The sequence below is a fragment of the Lissotriton helveticus genome, chromosome 3_1 (assembly GCF_964261635.1).
Source record: "Lissotriton helveticus chromosome 3_1, aLisHel1.1, whole genome shotgun sequence".
NCBI classification, from domain to species: domain Eukaryota; kingdom Metazoa; phylum Chordata; class Amphibia; order Caudata; family Salamandridae; genus Lissotriton; species Lissotriton helveticus.
This window is the reverse complement of record NC_136061.1, coordinates 1,919,157,096-1,919,184,681: the sequence shown is the minus strand read 5'-3', so window position 1 is coordinate 1,919,184,681 and position 27,586 is coordinate 1,919,157,096. Positions and strand designations below refer to the sequence as shown.

Sequence of the window (27,586 nt, the reverse complement as noted above, 5' to 3'; positions counted from 1 at the left end):
ACGCCTGGTTGAGGACGACTGGCTTTTCTGGGGATGGCCAAACATCACTTATGGATATGCTCCCATCTCTTCAGAGGCAAGGCGGATTCAGCGCTTTAAGGAAGCAGGGCTATGGCTGGGTCCTTGGGCCTTTCCATTGCCCCTTGTCAGCCTCAATCTGCCTTTTGCCTCTTTGTGTGGCCAAATAAGGGGCTTCCAGCCAAGTCTTTACCAGCCCAGCCACTGTGGCATGCATGCTTCCCAGCCTCTGCGTGGCTGAGGAAGCAGTACCCACAGACCTCATGTTCAGGCAGCCAGAGGTTCGGCCAGTCCATCACTCCCCCGGCAGCCGCAGCCTCCAAACCCATATAGTCTGCCCTCTTACCATTATCGGCACCTAGTGGGGGGCAGGAAGCACTATAATCTAACCCACTGGTGGTCTATAACATCAAACTGGTGGGTTTTGCACATCATCCGAAGGGCCTGCTCCCTCCCCATCGAGACCAGTCCACCCTCCATGTCACCTACTTACTACAGGCTGACGGAGAACTATCTGTCCCTTCTCCGCAAGGAAGTAATGTCTCTTTTGCCAAAGGAGCCATAGAGATTATGCTGATGCCAGAAGTGGGTCGTGGTTGTTATTCTCGCTACTTTCTGGTGCCCAAAAAGAACGAAGGCCTTAGCCCTATTCTAGACCTGTGCTCCCTCAATTTCTTCCTCAAGAAGGAGAAGTTCAAAATGCTCACTCTTGATCAGGTTCTCTCTGCCCTCGACCCTGGAGACTGGATGGTAGCATTGGACTTTCAGGACGCCTACTTTCACTTCCCCATCCTGCACGCCCACAGACGTTACCTGCTGTTCACGGTGGGTCACAAGCAGTTTCAGTTCACCGGACTCCCCTTTGGTCTTACTAGCAACCCTCGGATTTTCACCAAGGCGATGGCGGTGGTTGCTGCTCATCAGCGGAGATCAGGGGGGCCATTCTTCCACTATCTCAACAAGTGGCTGTTGAAGATGGAGTTGGCCTAGGCTGTCGTCTCTCCCGTTGAGACTTTGGCGTGCCTCTTGCATTCGCTGAGGTTCACTATCATTGTGCCGAAGTCACACCTGCCTCCCTCTCAGACTCTCTCTTTCATAAGGGCTGTTCTGGACACGGCGCAGTTTCTGGTCTATCCTCCTGAATTGCAAGTCCAGAATATTCAGGCTATGATACCGGTGTTCCTGCCTCTATCCTGGATATTGGTGAGACTGACTCTAAGGCTCTTGCATTCTGCTGGTGACATATGCCCATTGGTATATGTGGGCTTTGCAGTGGGACTTGAAGTTCCAGTGGTTGCAGCATCACGGGAATCTGATCAACATGGTCCAGATCTCAGACAGTACTGCGATTGGGTGAGCAACAGAACCCATAGTGATAGATGCATCATTCCTGGGATGGCTTGGGAGAGATGGAGATTAGAGACATCTGGTCTTTGGTGGAATCCGGACTCCCCATCAACCCTTTGGTGCACTGGACGATCCGGCTGGCACTGAAAGCCTTTTCTTCCGTACATCAAGGGAAGGCTAGTCCAAGTGTTCATGGACAACACCACCACCATCTGGTACTTCAACAAACACTGGGTGGGGTTGTGAACCCTTTGTCAAGAGGTCCTGCATCTCTGCACATGGCTGGGACCGCAGGGCATATCCTTGTTGGTTCAACATCTGGCGGGCTCTTTGAATGGCAGAGTGGACAAACTCAGCCGAAGATGCCTAGCGGATCATGAATGGTGTCTCTATCTGGAGGTGGTGCCAGGTCTCTTTCAGAAGTGGGGAAAGCCTTGGTTTGATCTGTTTGTCGCTGACTAGAATGCTCAATGTCAGCAGTTATGTGCACTGGAGTTTCTAAGGCAGATCTAATTCGGAAACGCTTTCCATCTCGAGTGAAGCTCAGGCCTCCTGTACGTCTTTCCACACATACCAATCCTGCCCAGAGTTCTTAAGAAGTTCAGGTACGACAGGGCCCAAGTCATCCTTGTGGCCCCTAACAGGGCATGGAGAGTCTGGTATTCTGAGCTGTTGTGTATGCCATTGGTCCTCCCGGAGGCCTTCAAGAGGATCTTGTCACAGCTGTGGGGGAGGGTTCTACACCCGAACCTGCCAACACTCCCCCTTTTTACATGGAGATTGAGTGCCAATAGTTGAAAGATTTCGACCTTCCACCTGAAGTCTGCAATGTTATTCTGGCAGCCAGGCGTCCCTCCTCAAAAATGACACATGCCTGCCATTGGGGCACGTTTGTGGCATTGTATGCAGAGAATGCAGAGAAATAAGTTGAGCCTCTTTCTGCTCCCTTTTCTCAGGTTCTCCTGTTTGTTCTTTCCCTTGCCCAGACTCTACTCTTCTGCTATATCTGCTTTTCTGCAGTTGCCTGACCAACTATCCCTCTTTCAATCCCCTATTATGCATAGGTTATTGATAGGTTTGAACATGTGTTCCCTCCTTCTCCCTTCGTTATGCCTCAGTGCGACCTTAATCTGGTCCTTATGTTCCTGATGTGTGCTCCATTAGAGCCCTTGCACAACGGTCCTCTCAGGCTCATTAACATCAAGACAGTCTTCCTGGTGGCAATAAGATCTACCCGGAAGGTCAGTGAGCTTTATGCCTTGTCATCCAAGCCTCCTTACCTGGCAATCTACACAGATAAACTGGTGCTTCGTACGAGGGCTTCCTTTCTCACGAAAGCTCACTCTCTTTCACATAGGAAGATCCAACACTGCCTACTTTGTACGCTCCGCCTCATCCCTCCAAGGAAGAGGAGCAACTTAACTGTCTTGACCCAAAAAGAGCATTGTCGTTATAGCTTTACTGCACATGAGATTTCCAGGTGGATGACCAAGTCTTTGTGGGGTATGTCGGAGTGAGGAAATGACGAGCCATACAGAAGAGGACTACTCAAGATGGATCATGCTCTGTAATAAAATCTACTACGTATTCGCTAAAAAGCAACATCCTGAGGGTTTGCGTGCTCCTTCCACCTTAGCTAAAGTTGTAACCACTGTGTTAGCATGCGGAGTTGCGGTCCTGAACATCTGCCAGGCAGCCATGTGGGCTTCCTTACACATGTTTGCCAAACACTATTGCCTGGGCAGCCAGATCTATAGGGATGGGCTTTTTGCCCATTCAGTCCTTCAGGACTTCCTCATGTGAAATTGGTCTGTGTACCCACCTCTGGGAGATATTGCTTGGGTATCTATTCTAAAGTAAGGAATCTGAGACTAAAAGTCTCTGTCAGATGAAACAATTTACTTAGCTTCATAACACCTTATCTGGTAGAGACTCTATCTAGCCGCAGATTCCTTACTGATCCGCCCATCCTCCCCACTCTGCAAATGGATTTCTAGGTAGAGGGCTTTCCTCTTTCAGGGCTCTAGTATTCCACGCCAGTGGTCAGTGTGCTTTGTGGCTCTGTGGCTCTGTGCTTCTAGCGTGGAAAATCGTGGATAGTAACTGAAGGCACTTCGCTGGATGGGTGCCTATAAAGGCATACCGAAATTAACTTATGGCGCGGACGATGGTGACAACGATATGCATAGCCACCTACCCTCTCACAGGGGTATTGCTCAAGGAAAACTTCAAGATCCAGTCTGACGCCTAGGGATAAATCCCAGGTAAGGAATCTGCGGTTTGATAGATTCTCTACCAGATAAGGTGCTACTGAAGGTAAGTAACTTGTTCAATGAATCACATAGGTTGACCATTTGCTAGCTTCCTTTCAGAATGTTACAAATGTTTTCAAAGTCAGGCCTGTTCTTCATCCTAATGCTAGAATGTCATGGGATGAAGGGACATCATGAACCTCCCCCTCTCCCTTTACCAGCTAAGGCTGGGGTGAGGTTCTTTATGATCTTTTTTTTACCTGCAACTTGGCAGAAACACTGAAAATGAATGCTAAAAGGAAGAAAGATGGTTTCATAGAAAAGGGAAATAAGGATTGATGAGTGGATGCTTGAGTGGGTGAAAGGATAGAGAGATGAGTGGGTTAAAGAATAAGTGGCAGCAAGGATGGATGGATGAGTGAGTGAGAAAAAAGGATGGATGAATGGATGGATGGATATGTGGGAAGGTGAAAGGAAGAATGGATGAGTGAAAGGATTGATGAATGAGTAGGTGAAAGCATGGGTGGAAGAGAGTCAAAGAGGATGGGTGGATGAGTGGGTGACAGAATGAGTAGATGGGTGGGTGAAAGGATGGGTGTGTGAGTAGGTGAGTAGGAGATAGCAGAGTAAATAGAAATCTGAGAGGATGGATGGATGGCAGAGCACATTGAAATCAGAGGATGGATGGGTGGATGAAGTGTGGATGGATGGAAATATGGGTAGGTGAAAGGATGGCAGAATAAATAGAAATCTGAGAGGATGGATGGATGGGTAAAAAGGTGGCGGAGCAAAAGGAAATCTTGTAGTAAAAATAGATGACTTTGTAAATGGAAATCTGTGCGGATGGATGGAGGGCAAAGTAAATGGAAATTTGAGGATGGATGGATGGATAGATTGACAAAATTATTAATTGATAGATGAATGGCTTTATTGATAAACGGGTAAATCAAATGATAAAAGTATGGTAGGATGGATGTTCGGATGGATGCATGCATAGATGATGGATGTGTGAACAGATGGATAGAGGGACAGAATGATGAATGACTGAGTGATGGATGAAAGAATGAATGGCTGATAGAACGGGATGGTGAAATGGTGGATACTAGAGGCTGAATGGAAGGATAAATGGGTAGATGCTTGGATGAAAGTGACATGGGAGCTCTTCTAGGGAGGGTCTGGCTCACTCGCTTTCTTGCTTGGTGCCATCACAGCTTTGGTTCAAATTGTGGGGTCATTTAATTTTCGGGCTTCTGCCTTAGACCAAAGTTATGTTATTAAGAATTAAATTAATAAACTAATACGTATTCATCTTGTTTTTGAGTGATGCACGGAAAGCTAAGACTACAGTCTAATAACATTTTTAACATAATAAAACTAAATGAAAACCAATACATTGCAGGCCCACAATTCATTGTATTGTAGACCAGGTTAGATTATATTAGGGTCTGTTATACTGCATTGCACTACTGAATGTTATTTCATGTTATTTCAATGTAGCTGACGTCCATGTGGGTTCCTAGTCTCTTTCTAGGCTTGAGGATCTGTGAATTGAACTGCCATGCCATTAAATGAGACACAAGATAATATTTGAGAGATTACTCCTGAGCCCCCTTCCTCGGTGACTAGCTGCATTAATGTAAGACATGCCATTCTTTCCACATACACAAAAACAAACACGCCAAACATACTCATTAGCTCATCAGTAATACTCAAAGGTTTGGTAACTTCTATGATTTTATTGTAACGTTGACATTGACCAGCACCACCACTCCTAGCACCACTGTGAGGGTGGCGGAGAAATTGACCCCCCAATACCCCCCCACCCCCCTCCCCACGGAAAGTACATTGCACTGTCCACTCTAAATGTCTTAGTGAGGCTGATAGGCCAAGAGTTTGGTGGACACGGTACTTCCTTGCATTTGCCATTGAGAACACTGTTCGTCGAACTCTAAATGAGGCCCTGAATCTTTTTACCTGACTGACACTGGGCCTGATTCACAGAACTATCTTAAGACAAAATCCTAAACTTTTTACCATTTTGGTATTCACAGAAGGCACATACTCATTTTGGTATTCACAGAAGGCACTTACTCCTCAATGAGTAAGTGCCTTCTGTGAATACCAAAAAGATTAAGTGCCTTCTGTGAATACAAAAATGGTATTAAATTTAGGATGTTGTCTTAAGTTAGTTCTGTGAATCGGGCCCACTGTGTGTAAACTCACAAAGACTAACACTAAGTGTAAACTTTCTCGATGTATGACTCCAATGGTGAGTAAACTTCTATTGGCTAATATTTGAGACTATAAGTATACTGGACTCATGGTCTGTGTAATGTTTTAGAAGCCATCACACAGTGTCGAACCTTATATCAGCTGGTGACTCTTACAGTATGTAAACTATTGTCCGCCAATGACTACGTTTTATCTAAACTAGTGACTTATATGGTGCCTAAACGTTTAGCAGCCAGAGAGCCACACGCTGTGGGATGCCTTAACCTATAATCAACCGAGTGTGTAAACATTTTCAGCCAATGAGTCATAGAGTGTAAACTGTTATCAGTCAATACCTCATGCAGTGTAAGTTATTTTCACCCAATTGCTCACACTTTGTCTAAACTCTTCTTATCCACTCCGTGTGTAAACTGTTATCAGTCAATGACTCACACAATTTTCAAACGTTATTAGCCACTGCGAGTCTTATCAGCCAATGACTCATGTAGTGTGTCCAAAAACCAAAACATGAGATTCACACGCTGTGTAAACATTGCACAATCCACACACTATGGAAAGTGCTCTGAACATGAAATGTTCACTGCGAAAAAAAAAACTCTGGACCTGTACACAATTTTTCTAAGGTCCCTTCCATGGTACAAAATATGCAGACTTTCTTGCATTTGGCAGAGCTTCTGCTTGATGCACTCCTGTGAGTATATCATATCCGATGGCAATGGGGTGGGGATCACCCCCTTGAGTCCCATTAGAAGCAGGTCCAAGAGGAGAAGGCCACGGAGTATCAGAACACATCCTTAGAGCACTCGCCATGCAAAGAGCTGGGACAAAAACCTAATGTGTGATATACTAGCAAAATGGACTCCATTATATGGACTGATACAGCTGGTCTGTAACAGGTCCAGGCCTGTTCTAATTGTACTTGACATACTACGGCCAAACGTCTGACAGAGGCTGGGAGTATTAAGAAAGTCCAGTCTCAGGCGCTGAGTGGAGCCCAGCCTCTTGCAAGGCCATGTATTAACAACGCTCCTGATCTTAACTCTGAAATGTATATCATATGATTTATGGGATATTGGACATCACCATGACAACATCCGGCTCGATGTACACCCTGCACGAAGGCGTATGTATGCAGTGTTAAAAACCACACAGGATAAGGGAACCCCAAATACGTAATATAAAACCCACACAACTCTCAACATCTTCTCACTGAAACATGCACCAGTGAGTAACAACCATACACGCCAATGTCCAAATCCAAACATTTTAAGGAAGGTTCTGCAATCCAGTCCAGGCAGTGGGTTCCAGGGACTTTGGAAATCAGGGTGATTGCAGTGCCCTGCAAAACACTGGCCACCCTGACGTCTCTGAATACACCTGCTTTTGATATAGCTCTGTTAGTGCAGTAGGCGAATTACAGCCCCAAAACACTGGCTATTTTTCACTTCTGCTATATTAATTAAATATCTGGACTCTGCAGCATTGATTTTAATGTATAAGTATCGTTCATGAAACACCAACTCTCTCTCGAGATTATTTCCAATATTTACAGAAGTGACCTCAGCAGAAAGGTGTAAGTGGAGATGTGCCTGCTCGAGCTTCATTCAGATAACATTAATCAATGTCACTTGCATCAGTAAGTACGTGTTTGTATTTCACTTGCGGTTCATTGTCTTTGCTAGTGCTTTCTTTTCAGTGTTTTAGGCAGTAGACATTGTGATGCGGGAGCATGCTTTTTCTAGGATATATTCATTTCTTTGTCTCAGGGCGCTATAACAGTACAAATGTAATATGCTGATATGCTACATTTCCAAATCACAAGCAAGGCAGAGACTCACAATGACAATGTCAAGCCCAATGTAGTACAGTGTCAACTCAACCCTAATGCAGGCATTTACTGCACAGAAGCACACTCTAGCTGTGAACCACCAGTAAGCAATGATCGCTGAGTAGTCCCTGAGCCACCACTCGCCACTCATGAACAACAAGGACAGGCAGGCAACATGTACACAACCAACCACTTAAGGAAACAAATATTCTCGATGTTATGATTCTGGAAATGAGATTTGCAGGGTGCATTACAGATATCTACACTAGCATAATTAGCCCTTCACAAATGCCCCACACAAGCCATGAAACCATCTAGGAAGCCAACAAGAACAACTGGGGCGCTGAGGAGCCAGTGACCAAATAACCTTCATGAAAGCCGTGCGCTTCCCTCACGGATGGCCTTGTAGCACTGAGTACTGCTTTCTACATTTGCAAAGTCTTTCATTCTGGAGCCATCTTCTAGTAAAAGAGGATGGATAAAAGTGAAAACAAAGTGGTAGAGAGTTGTGCTGTGAAGACATCCACTGAGCAAGGCACTCTGGTACCTTCAGATAGCGGAAGTCCAACGACCAGAATTAGGCTTCCATACACGAAAGGAGACTTGAGCATCCCTGCAGACCTCCAGTGCCTGGTCATCGGAATCCAAAGGGACTCTCAGTCACTGCATGAGCATATGCACGGGACCACATATCGCAATGCAGAAACCACAACGTCTTCAATAGAAATGCCCTCTGCTCAAACATGCTTAGTTTGAATTTAGTAGAACTTTATTAGGATTTTCCCACTCGTACAGATACAGAACTAAATGTAGAGTAACAACAGCTCTGCCCATGTAATTTCGAAACACATAGTAGGCACTGGCCACTGTATATTAACATTTCAGAGGCATCAGAGATTACGTTGCTGTTTCGTTATCTTACACACTAATGTTTAAAATATTACCAACTGCAGGATAATTATGCCTTTCATATTGAGAATTTTCCTCTAGCCCTAAATCTCCATCGCATCTTAGCCCTTGTTGAAGAAGGTGGATATGGGCCATCCTGCAAATGAGCTAGCGTTCGATGGGTGGAGTGTGGGGCCTTGTTTTTGCCCGATAGTTGGGGTGCTGAATGTGTTTTTGAATAGTCATGTCTCAAGAACATTTCCGAAGAGCATAAGCATTGGGATTCATCTCACTTGATTTAGGATCCGACATCTTCTCAAGAAGGTCTGATCATCCATAAAGGATTTTATAAACCAAGGTAATTTTTTGTTTTTCGGTGGCCGAGGGCAGAGGGAGAGAATCGTTATTATACAACGTAAAGTTTTGGCTATATTTGTGGATTATCATGTAATGTACAATCTGCAGAGTGGGGAACCGTCAATCATTAAAGGCTTTGATAATTACAAGTGATTAAGATGTTGAATTCTCATTATGAGTCACAGCAAATATTGCTGACGTTATCATCCATTGCTCTACACTCAGAGGCCAATCACATGCAAGCCTTGGTGGGAGGCGTAAGGAGCATTCTGTCCTGGAGGAACAGAAACACAGAGGTGCCAAAGGAGGAGTCAGATCAACGACTGTACAGGGGCTTCACTTTCATTTACTGTGTCTTGCACACTGCTATGCAACTAGGGACTCAGTCACATGAAAGATAAGTATTTTTAATGCAGTAGATGTATTTGTGCTCATAGGTGGGTAATAATTTACTATGTTATACAATTCGAAGATGCACTCACTATTTTCATTGTAGAATGTGTGCAGGCCTACACACTCCGCCTCAGCATACAACATACTGGTCTAGGTCGATCCGCCTTGTGTACTATTAAAATCTACCTAAAGCATACCACATATTGCCAATCATACTACAATCATGTGATGATGTCTCTGAAAACTATTCAGGGCTGCAGAGAAAGGGGGTTCGATCCTTTGCAACCTATCCTAGAACATTCTTGGCTTCTTAACTGCTCACTCTCTTTCAATCTTCTAGATTCAGAAGCAAAACCGAGGTCACCAGACATGTCGTGGGCTCCAAGCAGGAGGATTTGTCCCCTAAAGCGTGCACCTGGTGATTCGATGACTTGAGTGTCATCAAAGGAATACCAGGATGATGTGGCGTTCCACGGCCCTGATGAAGGCTCCACAACACTCTTCAAGATGTTCCGTGATCGTCGTAGCAGCTGTGATTGGGCTACAAAGGATGCCACCAGTTTGTCACTAGAGTTCTAGACTGTGGTGCAGAGTTAATGTCTTGAGACTGCTCCCCACACAGAGGTGTGCTTGGCCAGTGAAGAAGGAAAACCAGACTCTAGACCTGTCGATGAATGTTATGCTTCTTCCTCCAGCAGTGCACCTAATTGACCTTGCAAGGGTAATGTCTTCTTGAGAAGATTCATAAGAAGATGGAGCTAGAGGACACAATGAATGCAGTGTGCTAAGTCTTCATTTTAACTCAACCAGATTATCAGCCTTGTGCAGACTCTGCACAGGCGAGAGCTGCAGCCAGAGACAGACTATCATGCTGCACTAAGATCTCTGCTGGATCGCTCCAGACAACACCACCAACAAAGCAGGCAGTAATTGTTGAGCTCAGGTTCACACGCCAGATTAGGGAGTGTAGAATTATAATTCTCCTAACCAAGTTTTGCGAAGGTGATAAACTTTGCATTTTGATAAATTTGCAAGGATTGTCATTGTCATAAAACGTCAACTGTGGGACATTTTTTCAGCAACCCTTTTCTTGTGGAATAAATAAAAATAGGTTTTGAATATTTTGTGCCCCCTAATAAAATTTTTAGTGAGTTTTCAACCATTATCTTTTTTTTAAATTATGTGATGATTTAAATGTCTTTCATGAAGCTAGTGATGTCAAACAGTGCTAAGGCCATGAAAACGCAATACAGTTAGAGTTGAAGGAGTAAAAATTCAGCAGAAGAGTACATTCAAGGGTGCACTGCTACAGGGGGAGTAGCTATCGATACTGCAGTGGGTGCAGTAGCACCAGGATCCAGGGTGTGCAAGGGGTCTACTTCACACCAACTTGTGGTTGTTTTTATTACCCATATTGGGGGTATAGGTTCCTGTTTCCTTGTCTGCATTAGGGCTCACCGCGCCCTTCCTATGTCACCGATGCTACAGGCAGCAGTGACTCTCGTCCAGGTTTTCAGTTCAGTGCTGCTCAGCAGAGCAGAGACCAAAAGGCTCGTACAATGGTCAACAGATGTGCAACACCAGCGAGGAGAGTAAGGAAATCTCAGGATTTCAGCTGTAATCTTGCTAGGCAAGCCGCTGTGAACAGCTGCACATTCATCAATTTAGAGCAGTGAATAATGCAGGTTATTTTGACCGTATTCTATGTATAAAGGCACTTAAGACGTAGTGCAACTTCCTGATTCGGCCAAGTAGATATATCACCTAAGTGAGGTGGTACTGCTGTGAGCATCAATACAGCTGGAGATGGCTTCAGGCATGTTCCTTTGGTGCACTGCCATGAATCCTGCACTTCCGGAGCTCTGTGTTAGCTTATATGTCAGCAGTGGGTCAGCTCTATGCTGGTTTCCACTTTGTGTCTGGGTGTGTTTGTTTACTGCAGGCTTCAGGGTGGTAATAGCATACTGTCAACTATTCGGATACGTCTTGCCATGGTATCCTCTTAGGGATCTTAGCTCTTCTTTCTCAGACAGATCTCTTTGCAGCTTGTGGCATTGATGGAGGGTACAAGTGACCTGCAGTGATGTTTCTCTACTGCTCACGGCCATGCTTCAGAAGTTTCTCTGTGGCTCTGCAGAGGTATTGGAACTCAGTCAATGTTTTGTGCATGCGTCTTGGGCTCTGTTAATTTACACAATGCTCTCTGATTTGTAACGAGATTAAACACCTCAGAAACGAGAGCTTGGGTGAACATGAATCTCAGAGCGTGGAGATGCCCTTGTGACTTGTTCATTTGGTATGGTGTTGTGATAGATTTTGTCATCTCAAAAGCTCATACCGGCATTGCCAGGTGGTCGTAACATAGTGTAGTGTTCTCGTTCTGGTGCAGAAGCTAGCTCACCTTTTCTAGGTTACAAGAACTGGAATGTAGAACGTAAAGGGACCATAGAATGTAAGCAACTGGTCAGTTGGCAGTTGCAGGGCTTGGTGCTGGATGGGGTAGTTATTGCTGTACTCAATAAATCAACGTTGAGTCAACTCTATGCTGCTGTTCCTCCTTTCTTCAATCGTCACCCTAGGGTATTACGTCCCAGCGAGGGATACAGAGCGATGTGATTTCATAATGATTGAATTATTTCTAGTCTGGATTTCTAGTCGAGCATTAATTTTAAAATAAATCACATTTGTACATCATTTTTCTGTCTTGTTGTTTTTCGAAGGTAAGCAGCTATACTTATTCCTCTCCCCATTTGATTTCTTAAAAAGAGACAGATCTCTCCCATCCTCCTTTTCCCTCTTCCAGCCCTGTTTTTATTCATGTGGTGTATTGTCATTGGAACTGCTCGGAAACCTTGAATTGGTGTTTTAAAGCCCCTTGCACCGTTTAATTTATTCCGTTTTTTTTCTCACGATGTTGTCCTGCAGGGTTAACACATTTAAACATGTTCACCTGCCAAACTACTGTTTTTTAGGACAGTTAAACATCAATTATAAATATGTGGTAAAAGCTATTGTTTGTTTTTGTTAGGATGTTACATTTTGACTGTTTTATTTTCGTTCTTTTTAACTGTGCACCTTACTTTAAGGTTTTATTGAGATGTGTATTGTTATGTCTCTTTCCAATGTGTAAGCATTCCAGAGCTAGGGCCTGCATTGTGTGCAAACATCCTCGAGCCAAGGACCCACTGATTGTGTTAGTGAACAGTTCTGAACCAGAACCTCATGCTTTGGGTACACATTTTAGACGAGTTCGTTGTGAGGGTAAATGCGCCAAAGTTAGTGGTTCCTAGAGTATGCAACCTTCTCAGAGACAAGGAATAACTGCGTGTTTGTGTGTGATTTGATTGACAAATTGTTTGCTTTTTAAAGTGGTCAAAGGGCACCATTTCAACGACACCACTGTAAATATCACATTTATCGGCTTGCCACTCGTGGAACTCCAGGGAGTGGCGAGGGATCAGATGTGACCACAGTTTTTCTTTATTTTGAGTGCACGTCCAAGGAACAAGAACACTGCTACGACTGTTTAGTCCTAGGATAAGTGACATTGTCTAATGTCCAAATTTGATGATTTCAGGGCAATCTAGTGCAAGGTGCTGTTGGTGCTCTAGGCAATGTCTATAGCAGGGATCTTCAACCTTTTCTTTAATGAGAGCTACTTCTGATCAGTGAAAATCATCGTGAGCTACTGGAGGCTAAACCACTTGTGCATTGTTACCAGACACCGCCACGCCCAGCTTCATTGACTTCAAGCCTAATGTCCATAGAGCCAGATACTTTGGTTTGTACAAAATACTTTTACTAGGGGCATTATGACAGGGCTGTCGTGTGTCAGCGAAGCGAGAGCATGGTATTTGAGGAAGTAAGGACATATGTGTGTATGAATGAGATATGTGTATTGGTGACTAAGAGCTTGTGTTGTATGTACTTGCAGCACAGGGCATACCTTTTGCCATATGTGGCACAGTTAAACGTATAGCACAAACATACAATCCTTTTTTTTTTTAAATGGGAGACATTTGAAGTGCAGAAAATTTTCTGCAAAAAATGTTCATAATATAGGACATCTTTCTGCTCTTTAAATTTCTCTCACTTAAAAAAAATGGCTGTATATTTCAGTTATACTTATGGAACAGTTTCTAGTCTCCATGCCACAGTAGTTGTCTTGACAAGGAAAAAGTTGTCAAATAGGTCGAAGATGTGGGTTTGGACAAATACAAATCTTCAGGAAGGCAGCATTAAGTAGGACCTGGCTGGGAAGCATGCATGTTGTGCATGAAGGTCATGGTGTTGTTTAGGTCACTGAACGCAGGACAGGTCAGGGCTTTTCCGGTGTGGTTAGGTTTACTTCCTGTTCCTTAAATTTAACATTGTACCCCTCCAGTGGAGTCCCTTATTCAAGTCTCCTTTTAGTGTAGTCCTAGCTCAATTCATGACTCTCAGTTTGACATCGGTTAGGATGCTAATCTGCTATGATGTCTGACTTCAGGTGACTTTGATTGAAAAACATTGCTATTCTTTGCATGAGTGTAACCAAGACGCGCTTCTCGTGAGTGCTTCAGCACCTCTGACACTGACTGTGTGAGACCTTGGTATTTTCGAAAGTCTACAGATAGCTAGTGGAGAACCTGTACATTCACTGTACTCTGTACTCAAATCCTTGCCTACTTCCAGTATAAAATGCACCTCTTTGAGAACCCAGTGGCTGCACAAACAAATTTCTGAACAGTGCACTGGAGGCAACATGTTCTATGAATCTTTGGAATAAAAATATGCCTTTTTCATAATTTAAGCTGGCAGCAAAATTTCATTCATTGTTAACTGACAAAGGCATCTTTTCTCATCGCTCTCATTCATGGACAGTGATTAACAACTATTAAACCCTTAAACCGGCGGCCTACTTAGACACTAAGTTCTCTATCTACATTAAAAAACAATTAATGGCATTGCGTTTTGGCAAATTACCTACTTTGGCCGACGAACCACATTGGAGGCACATCGAGTCAAAAGAATGCCGTCTTTGTGGTTACAAAAAGGAAGACTTCATTCATTTGATATGCCATTGCAAGCAGCTACAATTAGAGCGTTTCAAATTTTTTAAGAAAGTCTTTCTGGATAGGGGAATAAGCACATGTAGGACCGCCATTATTAGAGGTCTGGATGCAACTGACCCTCAAATGAATTGTAGAATTATAAAGTTATTACAAGCTCATGAAAAATGATTGAAAGCAGCAGCACCCTAATGAAATAATCTCAATTTGGGATAAAAGCGATAAAATGAGGAGGAGATGAAATAAGTGTGAGCACTGACTACTTGAGTTAAATATATCACCTATTGAACAACTGTTATTCCTATGGCTAGGAGCAAGATGGGTGCTTTTTGTGAAATATGTAAAAACTGACTCATGAATTGTCTTTTATACTTTTTATGCCGAGTTTATGAAATGAAGGGAAATTTTATGTAAATTGGTTATATTTTAAATTAATAATTGCAGAATGCTGCTCTATGTAAATTGTTAGGGTTTTTAATAACTATACAATAAACACATTTTACAGGTTGCAGTGGCTGCACAGGAGCTCCTCTATGAGCTTTACATTTCCAACAATAAGATAATACTTTTTAGAACCCTTACTGAACCACATCACTGTCAATGACATGTATTGCGGGTAGCTGAAGGGAGGCGGGATAGAGAGTACAAGTGGGAGTAGTCTTGAGGGCATGAGAAGCTGGAGACATGAAGCTGTGAACAACTGGGGACAAAACATAGGCTGTAGAACAATTACAGTTGTCAGTCTAGGCAAGCAAGGCACAAGCCGCTTTGGTGATTGGTTAATTGATTAATTGACTGATGTCATGACCTACTGTTTGACTGTATTTGCCTTATTGGTTGTCAGGTTGAATATTCGGCTGTTTCATTAGCTGTTTTTTTTCCATCTTATTTATTGAGTGATTGACTACTGAGTTGCTGGATCTTGAATCTCAAGTTGCTTAGCAGGTGACAAGATTTTTTAATGGAATGGACTTCTTATGTGTAAGGACGTTTTCATGCATTACGACCTCCTGGCCTATTGGTGAGGGGAACTGTGCTTACATGTATTATTAAAGAGGAAAATATAAGGTACCACACGTGCCAAGAAGAAGTGAACAAGTGTTCAGGAATGGCAACCCATCCCAATACCATCGCATTTAAAATCTCCACTTTCATGTGTGCACTCATCATTTCACGGTCAGGTCCTATGTCTGTAAATGTCTGTCTCTGTCTATTAATGTTTCTTAAGCATCATCCTTTGAGACAAATCCTGGACTATACTTTCCAGGATGCCATGGGGTATGACTTTGAAAACTGTCATTCGACTGTAATCTCCTTATTACACTTGTAACATGTTAAAGCTGCTGGGACGGGGTTTGCCAAAAGGAAAATGACTAATTTAATGTTGTTGTCAATTTGTGAAGCCTTCACACGATGGAAAGTAAACATGTTTAATGGCATTTACGGAGTTTTCCATATTTTTATATGTAATTGCCTCAGGACAGGCTGGCTGTGTTTTTTTGCCTCAAGTGCTTTAAAATTAAACAATGAAATACAAATGGTTTCAAAGCGTGCTTCAAATCCATTTGTTTTTGCATTGGGTGCTTCCTGCCTCCTGCAGGGTTGCCACTAGCAGTGCTGGCCTTAAGGAGTCTGGGAGGGGGAGTGGGCCCAGTTCACATATGGTAAAGGCTTTATTAAGTTTCAAACCGTGTGTATTTCTTTATGTGAGCTTTGTAACCTATTTCAGTTTAGCATGTTAAACTATACCATTGGTTTGAGCGGCAGTTATTAGAAGTGACAGATTCTAATAATGAACTTAGATACATGAATGCCCCCACAACCACCCGGGTGACGATTCTATTATAACAAAAGCTGTCTTTTGTCCTCTACACGTGGCCAAGGTAGTTGCTAAAGATTAGCTAACATTGTAGTATTTTGCTTTGCTTAGGTCACACCCTGAACTGATGTACTTCAACTTGCCCTTATGTGGTCATGAAGAAAAAGGGGGCACTGTGAAAAAAGTAATAGCCTGGGATCAAAGTGTAGTCAAAAGGAAGCCGAGATTGATGCAAGGCTGTTGTGCAATTCAGCCTCTACGTGTTTGTCTCATTCACTATCTCATTTTAGATCAAAGCTAAATGCTTTATGTTTCATCTGTTGAGATACTAAATCAGTGCACTGTGTTAAAACACATTCAGGCAATGAATGTTGCATAAGGATTGGTGGTGGTAGTGTTTGGGGAAGGTGATGTTTTAATGCTGGAGCTAAAAGCAGAGCACATACACTTGGTATGTGCATTTAGACCATTTGTTCTACATAGCTAAAATAATTTTTTCATTATCCTCCATTCTTGCATTCATTCATCCACACACTCCACACGATCCAGCTATTCATTCATTGAGGCATGCAGCCCTTTCTCCAATTCCCATCTGTGCATTCAATGATTGGATAAGGTTTGCGGGGGGAACCTCCCAGGCCCCCTTGCACTGGTTACGCTGGCTCGCTGCATGCAGTGTGGGGGACCAGTCTGCCAGCATTTGCCAGGGCTTCTTTTAGTTGCCAGCCGGCCCTGGTGCTAGCGGCCTCCTGCTCAGGATAGGAGTCTCTAATGTGCGTAAATTCATCAGTTGCAGCTAGTAAATCCACGTCTAGCTAAGGGTGGGGGTCCATGATAAGGAGCGGGAGGGGGCTCCTTCTATATGCCACGTGCTATGCAGGACCCCCATTTATGTGCATTGCTGTTGGTGAGTGTAGGCGTTCGGGTTCCGGGAATGTATCCTTGCTTTGGCAGTGTCCATGCACTAGTATTTATTTTTAATTTTATTTTTATTTAATGCGATTTTATATAGCGCGAACTTTACCCGAAGGTGCCAGAGCGCTTCACAATAGGAACCAGTTGCAAAACATAAGGACTTAGGATTACATGCATTACATAAAAGATACACACAGAAACAAATTGCAAATGTACAAGATGTAAAGTCACACAAAGAAGAGACTGGTGATTAAAGTTATTTCTATATACATAGGGAAGGGATATGAATGGATATACTCTAAGCGTCACATAGGGATGGTAGAGAGTACAAATGTCTACTGCATATACTAGTGATTAGAGTTATCTCTATATACATAGGGAAGGGATACAAATGGAGGGGTCCTGGTTTGCTTGGGGTTGCCTGCTTTGGGCAGTGGTCCCCACTATAATCAGAGCCACAAGAAGGAACTCTTCCTCGTTGACCCCGTGACGCCGGTGTTGCTTTAACAAGTCCTACCGGTTCATGTCTCCTGAGGCTTTCGAGGCTGAGGCAAGCTACCAGTCTAACAACAACTGCAGGCCTCTCTCCAGCCCGGCTGGGAGTCCGCCAGTGCTGCCGGGATCTGAACAGGGGCCCGGTGAGCTCAGTAGCTGGAAGCACAGAGCTGCGTCCACTTTTAGCCTCTTTGATTGGGCTGCCTGCACAACAGATGGAAACAATCTCACGGCCGCCTCGGCCCTGTCAGACGTGATTCAGTGCGAACTCGGCCAGGCTTCCTTCCATGGGCCTGACGGAGCTCCTCGCGCCCAGGAGAGCGAGGGCCGAGGCGATGAGTGACTCCAGACTCTGAAGAGGCCTTGGGCGCGCGCCAGGGGAAGTCAAGAAGACCTGACAGTATCCCCCGAGTCCCTGCTTGATTTCATCAAATACTTCTAATGCTGCTTACTGCACTTACATAGCGCCTCGCCGCCTCATTCTTACAAGGGTCTACTCTAGGGCCCAACATTCAAAACTGTCACACAACGCAGCGCAGCGCCCAAATTTGCTGCGCTGCATTTAGAGAGAGAGCAGGATGGTGCCAGATCTGCAAAGATAGGCGCTATCCTGCTCTCCCCATAGGGCTGGCGCACAATGCGGCTGCCGTGCAACCCACACACACCATTGCACAATAGTGCAAAGGTGTCTCCATAAGTCTAGCATAGAAACTACTATAAATAAACTTTAAAACGTTTCCCACTTTGCATGTGTGCTGTATAGTGCAGCACACATACAAACAAAGTGGAAAAAGCTAGGAGAAAACATTTCTCCATTTTACCACCTGCTTTCAAGTGGTGCTATGTTATGTGAAAAACCCTGTCTACTATTGCTGGTAGATAGGGTTTTGCATGAAAAACCATAGCTGTCGCACAGGAACACCCATGGAACATCTCACTTGACACAGACTAATAGCAAGCAGCGCTTTAAAGTTGTTTTTGGGTGACTTTTAGGCAACTTTGTTGAAAAGTAAAATAGCACATATATTGCCCTGATTTGCATCACTTTTGTGGCGCTAACCCAGTGCAAAATGTTTGTAAATCTGATCTGTGGTGCTGGTGCTGGGGCAGTGCATATGCTCATCCGTGCTCTTCATGGTACTGCAATGGGTTAAGTTTGACTAATATTCAATATTGGTTTCACAATACGTTACAGAACCCTGTTCCATCAGTTCCTAAAATCTTGTTATGAAACACCTTCACTTATGTTCCTAAACCATGATTTCTGTCACCATGAACAGTGGCAGAACTTTCTTTTAAGAGAGATCTTAGTATATTTAAGGCGCATTTAATATAGACCGTGAGGCATACCAGTGCTTATGCCTTTTTTCAACATGTATCTCGGCATGTTTGCTCTTTAAAAAGAAGCACATGCAAGAATAGTATACTAGTGGCGTAGCAAAACTTGAGGGGGCCCCACTGCAAAGTACATTGAGAGCACCCCCACTCCTCCCCCGGACCCAGGTAAGAGCTCCCAGGTCAGGGGACCACCACCTGTGCGCACTGCCGGAAGGGGCCCTGTGGAGCTTGGAAGCCCCCCTCCCCGCACCACATGGGCTAATGTTACTCCACTGTAGTATACTTGTGGTGCATGAGATTATTGTAAACCTTAGTTGTCAGAATGAGACCACTCGCACCTGAGGTGAGTCAGTTTCACATCTGAGGAGGATATTTAGTGCTTAACATGAACAGTCTGAGTTTGAGTTTGAGTTTGATAATGACAACACACAGATCGACAGTGAGTGCCCTTTTACATTGGAGGTGGACAACATCATCACTTTCACACGTGATGAACAATGAAGTCATTTTCACACTTGACTGGAGAGATGTGGCATAGCACAAAAGAGTTAACGTGATGCAGGATACCATCGTTCTCGTTCTGGTTTTCTGGCTTGACCACATTGTATGACATAGCGCAAAATACCTTTTTCCTACTGTTTAATTCCTCAAGTGTACACATCAGGAGTGCTTAGAAATGAGCTAATGTTGGTAGAAAGTGAATGCAAATGAGTGAGCAAAAGGCACCAAAATATACAGTGAGAGCACTTGACATTATAGGTGGACAGTACAATCAATGTCACACTTGATGTGGATAGTGTATTTATCTTTACACCAGTTGGACAGCTAAATCACGTTGGTACCCGAGTTGGATAGTGAAACTGGAGGTGGGCAGTGAGATTATGTTTGCACTTGGCATGCTCATGGAGAACACATTTGCACTCAAGACACAGTGATATCACCTTTTCATCATGTTCATATATTAAGCAGTCACAATGATCAATTTGACACTAGATATGGCCCGCAGCACCTTTTATGCCTCAGGCGGACAAGGAGATAACTTCTACTGTGGACGCAGACTGTCAAGTCACTTTTCAGTACACAAAGTAGATTATGGAACACTTTTGCCCCTGAGGTAGTGAGTGAAATCATTTGTAAAACTCAGGTGGACAATGAGATTACTTTTAAGCTTGAGGTAGAGAATTATATCATGTTTAGGGACTGTGTAAGTGTATAGTAATGTTTGTTCAACACATAAGTTGGGCAGTGATGTCACTTTTACAATTAAGATGAACAGTGACGCAAATTATACACCCGAGGTGGCCAATTAGATCAATTTTTTTCCAAAGTTTTCCAAGAATTGCTTTCAACCATAACTAGCCACTAAAAATATTTTTAATCTGGAACTGAATTTGGATTTCGGAGTCCACCTCAGGTCTAACACCTGTGGAATTATGTTTACTACTGAAGTGGCCATGAGAATACTCTTGCACCTGATGTGGACATCAAGATCATACTTACAGTATGATTATTTGTACGCGTAAAAGTGGTATCGCGTTTACACTTAAGATGTAGTGAGATCACTTTTGCACATGAGATGTACAGTAAGGCCACCATTCTATCAGAGATGGATGCTGAATGGCCTTCACACTTGAGCTGCACCACAAGGTGGTGTCTAGACTAGACGTGGGCAATGCTTGTGAGCTGGAGAGAGAGAGAACCCCCACGCCAAAGATGGTGGCAGTGAGGTCAGTTAGATTTGCAACAGAGTCAGTACAAGTCACTTTTAAACTAGGTTGGACGTTGTCTGTGATCACTTTTGCACTAAATAACAATGATGGACTATTTTTTTAAAAATGAGATGCACAGAGATATTGTATAGTGTACTAGATTCAATATATGGACATTGAGGATTGATATGTGAAAGATGAAATGTTTTCCTGTAACTGAAGAGGTGACAAATGACACATGGACAGCAGAGAAAGACCATGCATGTCCTTTAAGAAAGATGGGTTGAGTGACATGTTGCCATTGGCAATGCAGCCTGTCTCGACTTTGTTGACCCAGTTAAATATTTTTCTGTGTGTTATGGTAAACCTTATATGTAAGATATATTCTAACCCTGAGGTTTCTTTGCAGGTTCTGTGACGCCTCCGGTCAGAGGGCCTGGCTGTGAGCTGTATCCGTCCGCACAGCGATGACCATGGCCTACAGACTGCTGTTCCTCCTCAGCCTCCTTCCTGCTCTGGACTCAGGTCAGTGGAGTGTTCTCTTCTGGAGTCTTCGCAGACTCTGTATCCCGTGTCTGTGAAAGTACTCTGGAGAAGCAAGTCTTTTCTGTTCAGAATCTTCCTCTCCCAGTCCTTACTGCTCTGAGACGAGCACACCTCTCAAGGCTGGTGCCATACTGCCTCCCTTTCCATTGTTTCCTGTGCATGCCAGTGGTGCAGCTGCTGGGCGTCTCTGGTGACTTAGCTGGTGTTTTTAGTGCCGTTATTTGCGGACAGGGGCTATTTCACAAGATACTTCAGCATTATCTACACCGCGTCTGCTTTCTTGGTAGAGGATACCCAGAAGTGAAGTGTACTGGTGTGTTTGTTCCCTCTCAGTTAAGAAAGACTTTGCCTCTTTAAGCATAGAGATTTTGATTCCTATTTCTTGATGTCTGGCGACGAGAATGATGTGAGTGAAGGTGTCAAAGGCAGTGGAAAGGTCTGAAAGAACCCATGCCCCAACTCTACCTTTAACCTCCAGTCTGCAAGAGTCATTCAAATCTGCCATCCCCACCAGTCCTGTACTGCAAGCTGGCCTAAAGCTAGTCTGAAAAGGGAGCAACCAGGGGTGTAAACAGGCCACCTGCAGCCCTGAGGTGCAGGGGGACCCCCAAACCCTCCAGGGGGGTCCCAACTCTATAAGGGGGCCCCATTCAGCCCAAGGGCAATGAATATCTGTTAGATATAGAAACCTCAGGGGCCCCTCATCACATTCTGCAGGTGGGGGCCATCGTCTTACATTACGCCACTAGGTGCAAGCCATAGTTGCTTTCGATAAAGGCTTGCAACATCAAGAAACCCGACTTTACAAGCATTTTGTCCAAACATAGCAACAATGACATCTGGTAAAAAATTCAGGATCACTTGGGAAGAGAAGGACTTTTGATAAGGTCTTAACCATTTCTGTTTTCAAAATTGGAGGCACTTCTTCCTGTTGAAAAGAGAAGTTAAAATACTGAAAACAGAAATGGCAACAGGATGGGGGTAAGTGCATTCATTATGTCTGCAGGACATAAGCAGGGCCGGACTGGAAACCCAGAGCAGCCCTGGCAATTTTGTCGGACCACCCCCTATCCCTGAAGAGGGGGTGCAAGCATGAAGCACTGCTGCTTGACGAAACCGGGCCCTAGCACTGCTGCTTTTGTTACTGGGGCCGATACTGCTGCTTCGCTGCACAATCTTCACCCCCAGTAAAAAAAAAATGTCCCCCACCGAGCGCTTAATTTGAGCCAGTGGTTTCCAGTGGCTGGCACCGGCACTTAATTGTCAGCACTGGAGCTTAAGACAGTCTGCTGCATTGTGACACTGTTTGTCTCGTATAAATACGAGCACAACAACAGTTGGGTATTATTTCATTATGCCTTAAAATGGTGATTGCCTGCCTTCTAAGCCATTCCTATATCTTTGGGGGCCTGAATGATGGTCACACTTGTATGGTTTCATGGTTAGTTGTTGTGTTGGTTCTGTCATAGACGGTGCTTGCTGCAGTGGCCTACTGATGAAGGCCCTGCACTTATTTTTTTCCAAATTAATTACTGCCCCCTACCGCTCCAAAACCGGCCCCCACCATTCCAGCCTCCCGGGCAAAAGCCTGATGTCTGCTAAGGCCAGCCCAGCCCTGACAAAGAGCAGCAGGAAAACCTGGCAGGCGCTATAAGCATTGGTTTTGTCTAGCTCCTCAGAGGCAATTCCTTTAAGTTGAAGCTGTGTATGTGGATTGGTAGGTTCTCAGGTCTCTGGTGGTGTTATTTCAGGAGGTACTATGCCTTCTTGGGTGTTGTAGGTCCTTATAAATTCTTTTTTTTTTTAAGTTGATAGCAGCTCACATAGATGTTGTGATGGGTGAATAGAGGTTTGTAGCACTAGAGGTGAATTTAATTCCCCCTGTAACTCTTAAAATGATATTTGTTCTGGTTTGAGGCCTCAAAAACCGGGAAGGATAATAACTCCTTTTGGTAGATTGAATATCTGATTATAAATTGCAAGGTAAATTGTATATTGTGCACTGATCTCAGTAGGATGTTTCTGCTTTCATTTCCTTTCCAGTTGGTGCACATTGGGGCAGCATGCAAGAAGACTTAGGATTTGTCGACCCAAGGGACTCATTTAAACTTGTTCCCTTACAAATGTTTCACTCGAGTGTTCTCATGCTAGAATCCCCTATGAACACCATAATTCACAGCAGTGATTTTAAGGTTCATAAGGTTTTAACGGGTTTACCTAGTTTTCAGTTCTTTCTTCTTTTTACTAAATTGTTGACTGGCTTATTTGTTTAGTGAAGCCGACTCCACCCAGATTGTAAGTCATCCCTTGTTCCTATGATGATTGTGCATTTACACTTGGATTAGTTGCAGCAGCAGCAACCCATGAAGGTAAGAGAGGTAGTGTGGCGGGCCGGTGGGGGGGGAGGGGGGAATTTCGACAGACGACAAGGGAAAATTAATTGTTTATTTAATTTTCCCTCATGGTCGTCAGTTGAATCTCCCCCCCCCAACCCAGACCCACTGTTCTTACCTGCACGGGCCGCTGCTGATTAGTTCTCACATTGATGTAATCAAATAATTCCTTGACATATCAGTATGGCAATTAGACATATTAGAGTTTAGTCCCCACTAATGGATTTGCAGCTCACTACACAACTGAGCTCTAATTCTAGATAGAAATACTACCTTTACCCTTGGGCTGCCTCTGGTCATTGATTTTCTTCCTTAACCTGACTCTTTTCTGTTTATTTATTATTTTAATTAATACACTTCAGGGTGCTACCCACCTGACAATCTTTACTGTCCTGATGAAGACCATGGGTATAATTTATCTAACTGGTTTGAAACATCATATGACCATAAATTGGGGCTTAAATGTTCCTCACATGTCGGCATTTCATGAAATGTATGAAATTCTGACACTGTTCATAATCAAGGTGTTCTGTACCTAAACCACATTTTCTAAACATATTGTATCACTGATTTATTTTCTTTTTTTCTTTCATGAGTTTATAGACCTTTTTATTTTACGTTTTATGTTACTGATGCACTTGATTAATACAAATAATATTTTTTCTATATTGCCTATTGATGCACTTTGTAAGTCACACATTTCTAAAGGGGTTTAACTGAATCATTTGGAGTAAGTGTTTGTTTATATTGATATCTGTACAACACGTATTTTAAAGCCCACTATTTTTTTGGGTAGATAGATTTGCTCACAGAGGGGCAGATTTATCATCAATGTGCGCTAGTGCAGTGTTGCCAAAGGTGACACAAATTGGTGCAAAGTGGTGATTTGCGATTTCGTTTTTAGCTCAAAGAGTTCTTTGTAGTGAAAAATCTGTGCTATACATGATATCGCCATTAACCTGAATGATAATAATGTCGAAGTGCATTAACATATTTGTTGATAGCTATCTCATTGACACTTTTATCACAGTCACTGTTGTAATTATTAAGGTTCGAAGCAACCGTAATTGTGCCCAAGTGTGGAAATGTGAGGCCAAAATACTGATAGTTTCCCAGAGATTATACTGAGTGCCATTCTTGAAGTTGATGTTTTAATACACCAACAGAGTGTGTTTCATATAGCCCCCAATGAGCGAACAAAATTATTACAATATCCATCGTTGTTGCTAGCCAACATATTTATGCCCCAGTGGGCAAATGTAGAAGTTTCATGAATAACCCAAATGTTAGCTTGTCGGCTGCCCTAGAATGATAGGCTTAAATCTCCTGTGTTCCCCAACCCTACAAGAGAAAAGGAAAAGCATATGAAAAGTGAGGACAGAAGTGATAAAGGAAAAGAAAAACAGAAGATTATTATACAATAGATCAAAAAATGAAAAACTGTATTAAATGCTTTAGACAGTAAATGTAGTAAGGAGTTAACAAAGCTGCTATTGTGTAAAGCACCATAACGCAAATTTGCTGAATCAACCCAAATGAATGTAGATCTCAATGTCCATATTTAAGCCATTGGGAATTTTGGTTTTAAGTTCAAAAATGTATTTTGACTCAAGCTGTCAGAGTGCACGTATTCTGTCACTCCCTGTTTTGCTTGCAGTGACTCTGGCAATCTAAATAAATTCAGCTTTTTGCTATCCATGTTGTGAAATGTGTTAACATGACAGGCTACTGGATATTGTTGGTCTATATGTCTAATCACTCTAGTATGTTCCAATATATCTGTTTCTTAGTGGGGTGTGTGGTGCTCCCCATATATCTGAGTCCACATGGGTATTTTAGTACAAAAATAGTGAAATCAGAAGTGCAAGTAAAGTGCTGGTTTATCCTCTCTACCAAACCTGTCAGAGGAGACAGGTACTCAGCAGCTGCCATGCTGTGTTTACAAACTTTATATTTTAACCAGGGAACGTAGACGTTGACTTCTTTACCCGTGCTATTCACCGTTTTCCCAGTATCATTCTGGCTTAGTCTGTTTTTCAGCGTAACACCCTTCCTAAAGGCCCCCCTGGGATTCACTCCCATATATCCTTCAAGACTATTTTCTACTGACAATGTAGGCCAGTTTCTGAGGGATATTTTTAAGTTCACCTTCTCTGTTGGTATATGTGGTGATAAAACCGCTCTTAAAAATAGATTGTCTCTCAGGATTCACCTTTGGGACCAAAAGGTCTTCCATGCTCTGTTTATAGCCCTGCCTACCATATCACTTATAGCATGTCAAATCATAGCATTATAACAACACTTATAACTTCTCAAATGACATTATTTGTCTCAACACAGTGCATAGTAGAGTGGTGAGTTATAGTTAGCGTTGTCTGGTTAGCGAGCTGAAAAGAGTGTGTAACGAGCTCCGCCACTTTTAATAATTCAAAGGTGGTGGATAAATTGTAAATGTAATCTACAATTATAACTTTTAAAGTTTGTGTAGTTTAAACTTGGTTTGTATAGGGAAAGTACGTTTCCCTAACTATGAGCTTTAACACTTGGTTGGTTCACTAAATTTCAATGTTTAAAAAAAATATTTGATAAAAATGTGTCGCCTGTGGATAGTTGTTGTGTGGAATGTCGTACTGCACAGTGGGTAACGTGTTGTAAAGGCTATTGTCATAGAAAAGTGTTGTAAAGGCTATTGTCATAGACTGGAGTATTGTAAATTGGAAACAAGTGGAGTAGAATAGAGTGTAGTAGCGTATCCTACAGCGTAGATACATTTTATATAGTGTAGTGGCATGGTGTCTCATTTAGTGGTATCAAGAATCGTAGACTGGAGCAGCGAGGTGTTCAGTAGAATGGCATGTCAAGTAGTATAGTAGTGTGTCATAGACTGCAAAAGAGTGGAGTAGAGTGTTTTAGAGTGGAGTAGGGTGTAGTAGAGTGTTATTGAGTGGAGTATCACCAAGTGGTGTGTCGTAGGGTACAGTGGAGGAGAGTGTTGTAGAGTAGAGTGCTGTGTCATATAGTAGAGTGGCGTATCATAGAGAGAAGTTGAGTGGCATGTAGTTTAGTGTTATACAGTGCAGTACAGTGGCGGAGAGTGGAATAGAGTGGCATAGAGTGGCATAGAGCGTGGTACGGTGTTGCAGAGTTGAGTTGCATAAAGTGTAGTAAAGTGTTGGACAGTGTAGCGGCATATAGAGGAGTGTAGTACAGTGGTGCAGAGTGGAATAAAGCGTAGTAGAATGGAGTTGAATACACTGGAGTGGAGTAGTGTAGAGAGGAGTAAATGTGCCATAGAGTGGAGTGGTATGGTGCAGGCTATAGTGGTGTAGAGTGCAGTACAGTGGAGTGGAGTGGCATAGCAAACTGTCAATTAAAGTGTCATAAATTGGAGTACCGCATTGTACAGTACAGTGGGGTGTCGTATAATACTGGAAAGTGATGTCAACTACAGTAGAGCAGAGTGGCACACATTCTAGGTGCTTTTGGTAGAAGGGAGTAGTGTACAGTACATGTGGTAGAGTGAATACTCATTCAGTGTTAAAAGAGTACAATGGCATTGAGTTGCATAGAGTCATGTGGCATACAATGGAGTTGTGGAGCAGATTGGAGTACTGTGTCAGAGTAGTGTGGGGTAAAGTGGGGCGCCTTTTGTCTTATATTTTTTAAGATTGAAATATTTATCATTTTTTTTAAACGTTTTCTATGAATTGTATATAGTTAAACATGGATTTTCTCTTTCATCTCCTTTTTCTCTTTCCTTTTTTTTTTCTGTGTCTTCATTGGTATAATTTTCCATATTTTTCATTTTATAATGTTTTCTTTAGGTTTTCTGATTATTTTTTTTTAATTTGATGCACGTATTGTGTTAACTTGAACCCTTGTTAGGATTCTAGTATTGTTTGCCCCTGGTTCAGGTTTTCAGGGCTGACCCTGTTGTTGATAACCACATGGATCTTAGGACATAGGCAAACAAAACATACTCTGCAAATTCTGTTTTACCGTTCA

General features: G+C 43.1%; 1 protein-coding gene across 1 annotated transcript in view; it reads left to right on the top strand.

Moving 5' to 3' along the window:
- The first annotated feature begins 21,066 nt into the window (after nt 1-21,066).
- The window catches only part of CEMIP (cell migration inducing hyaluronidase 1), a 551,721-nt gene continuing 545,201 nt past the window's right edge, over nt 21,067-27,586 (top strand). Inside the window, exon 1 of the mRNA XM_078682930.1 lies at nt 21,067-21,167. Within this exon, the coding sequence (XP_078539056.1) occupies nt 21,110-21,167 (58 nt within the window). The 5' untranslated portion in view covers nt 21,067-21,109. The remainder of the gene's footprint in view (nt 21,168-27,586) is intronic.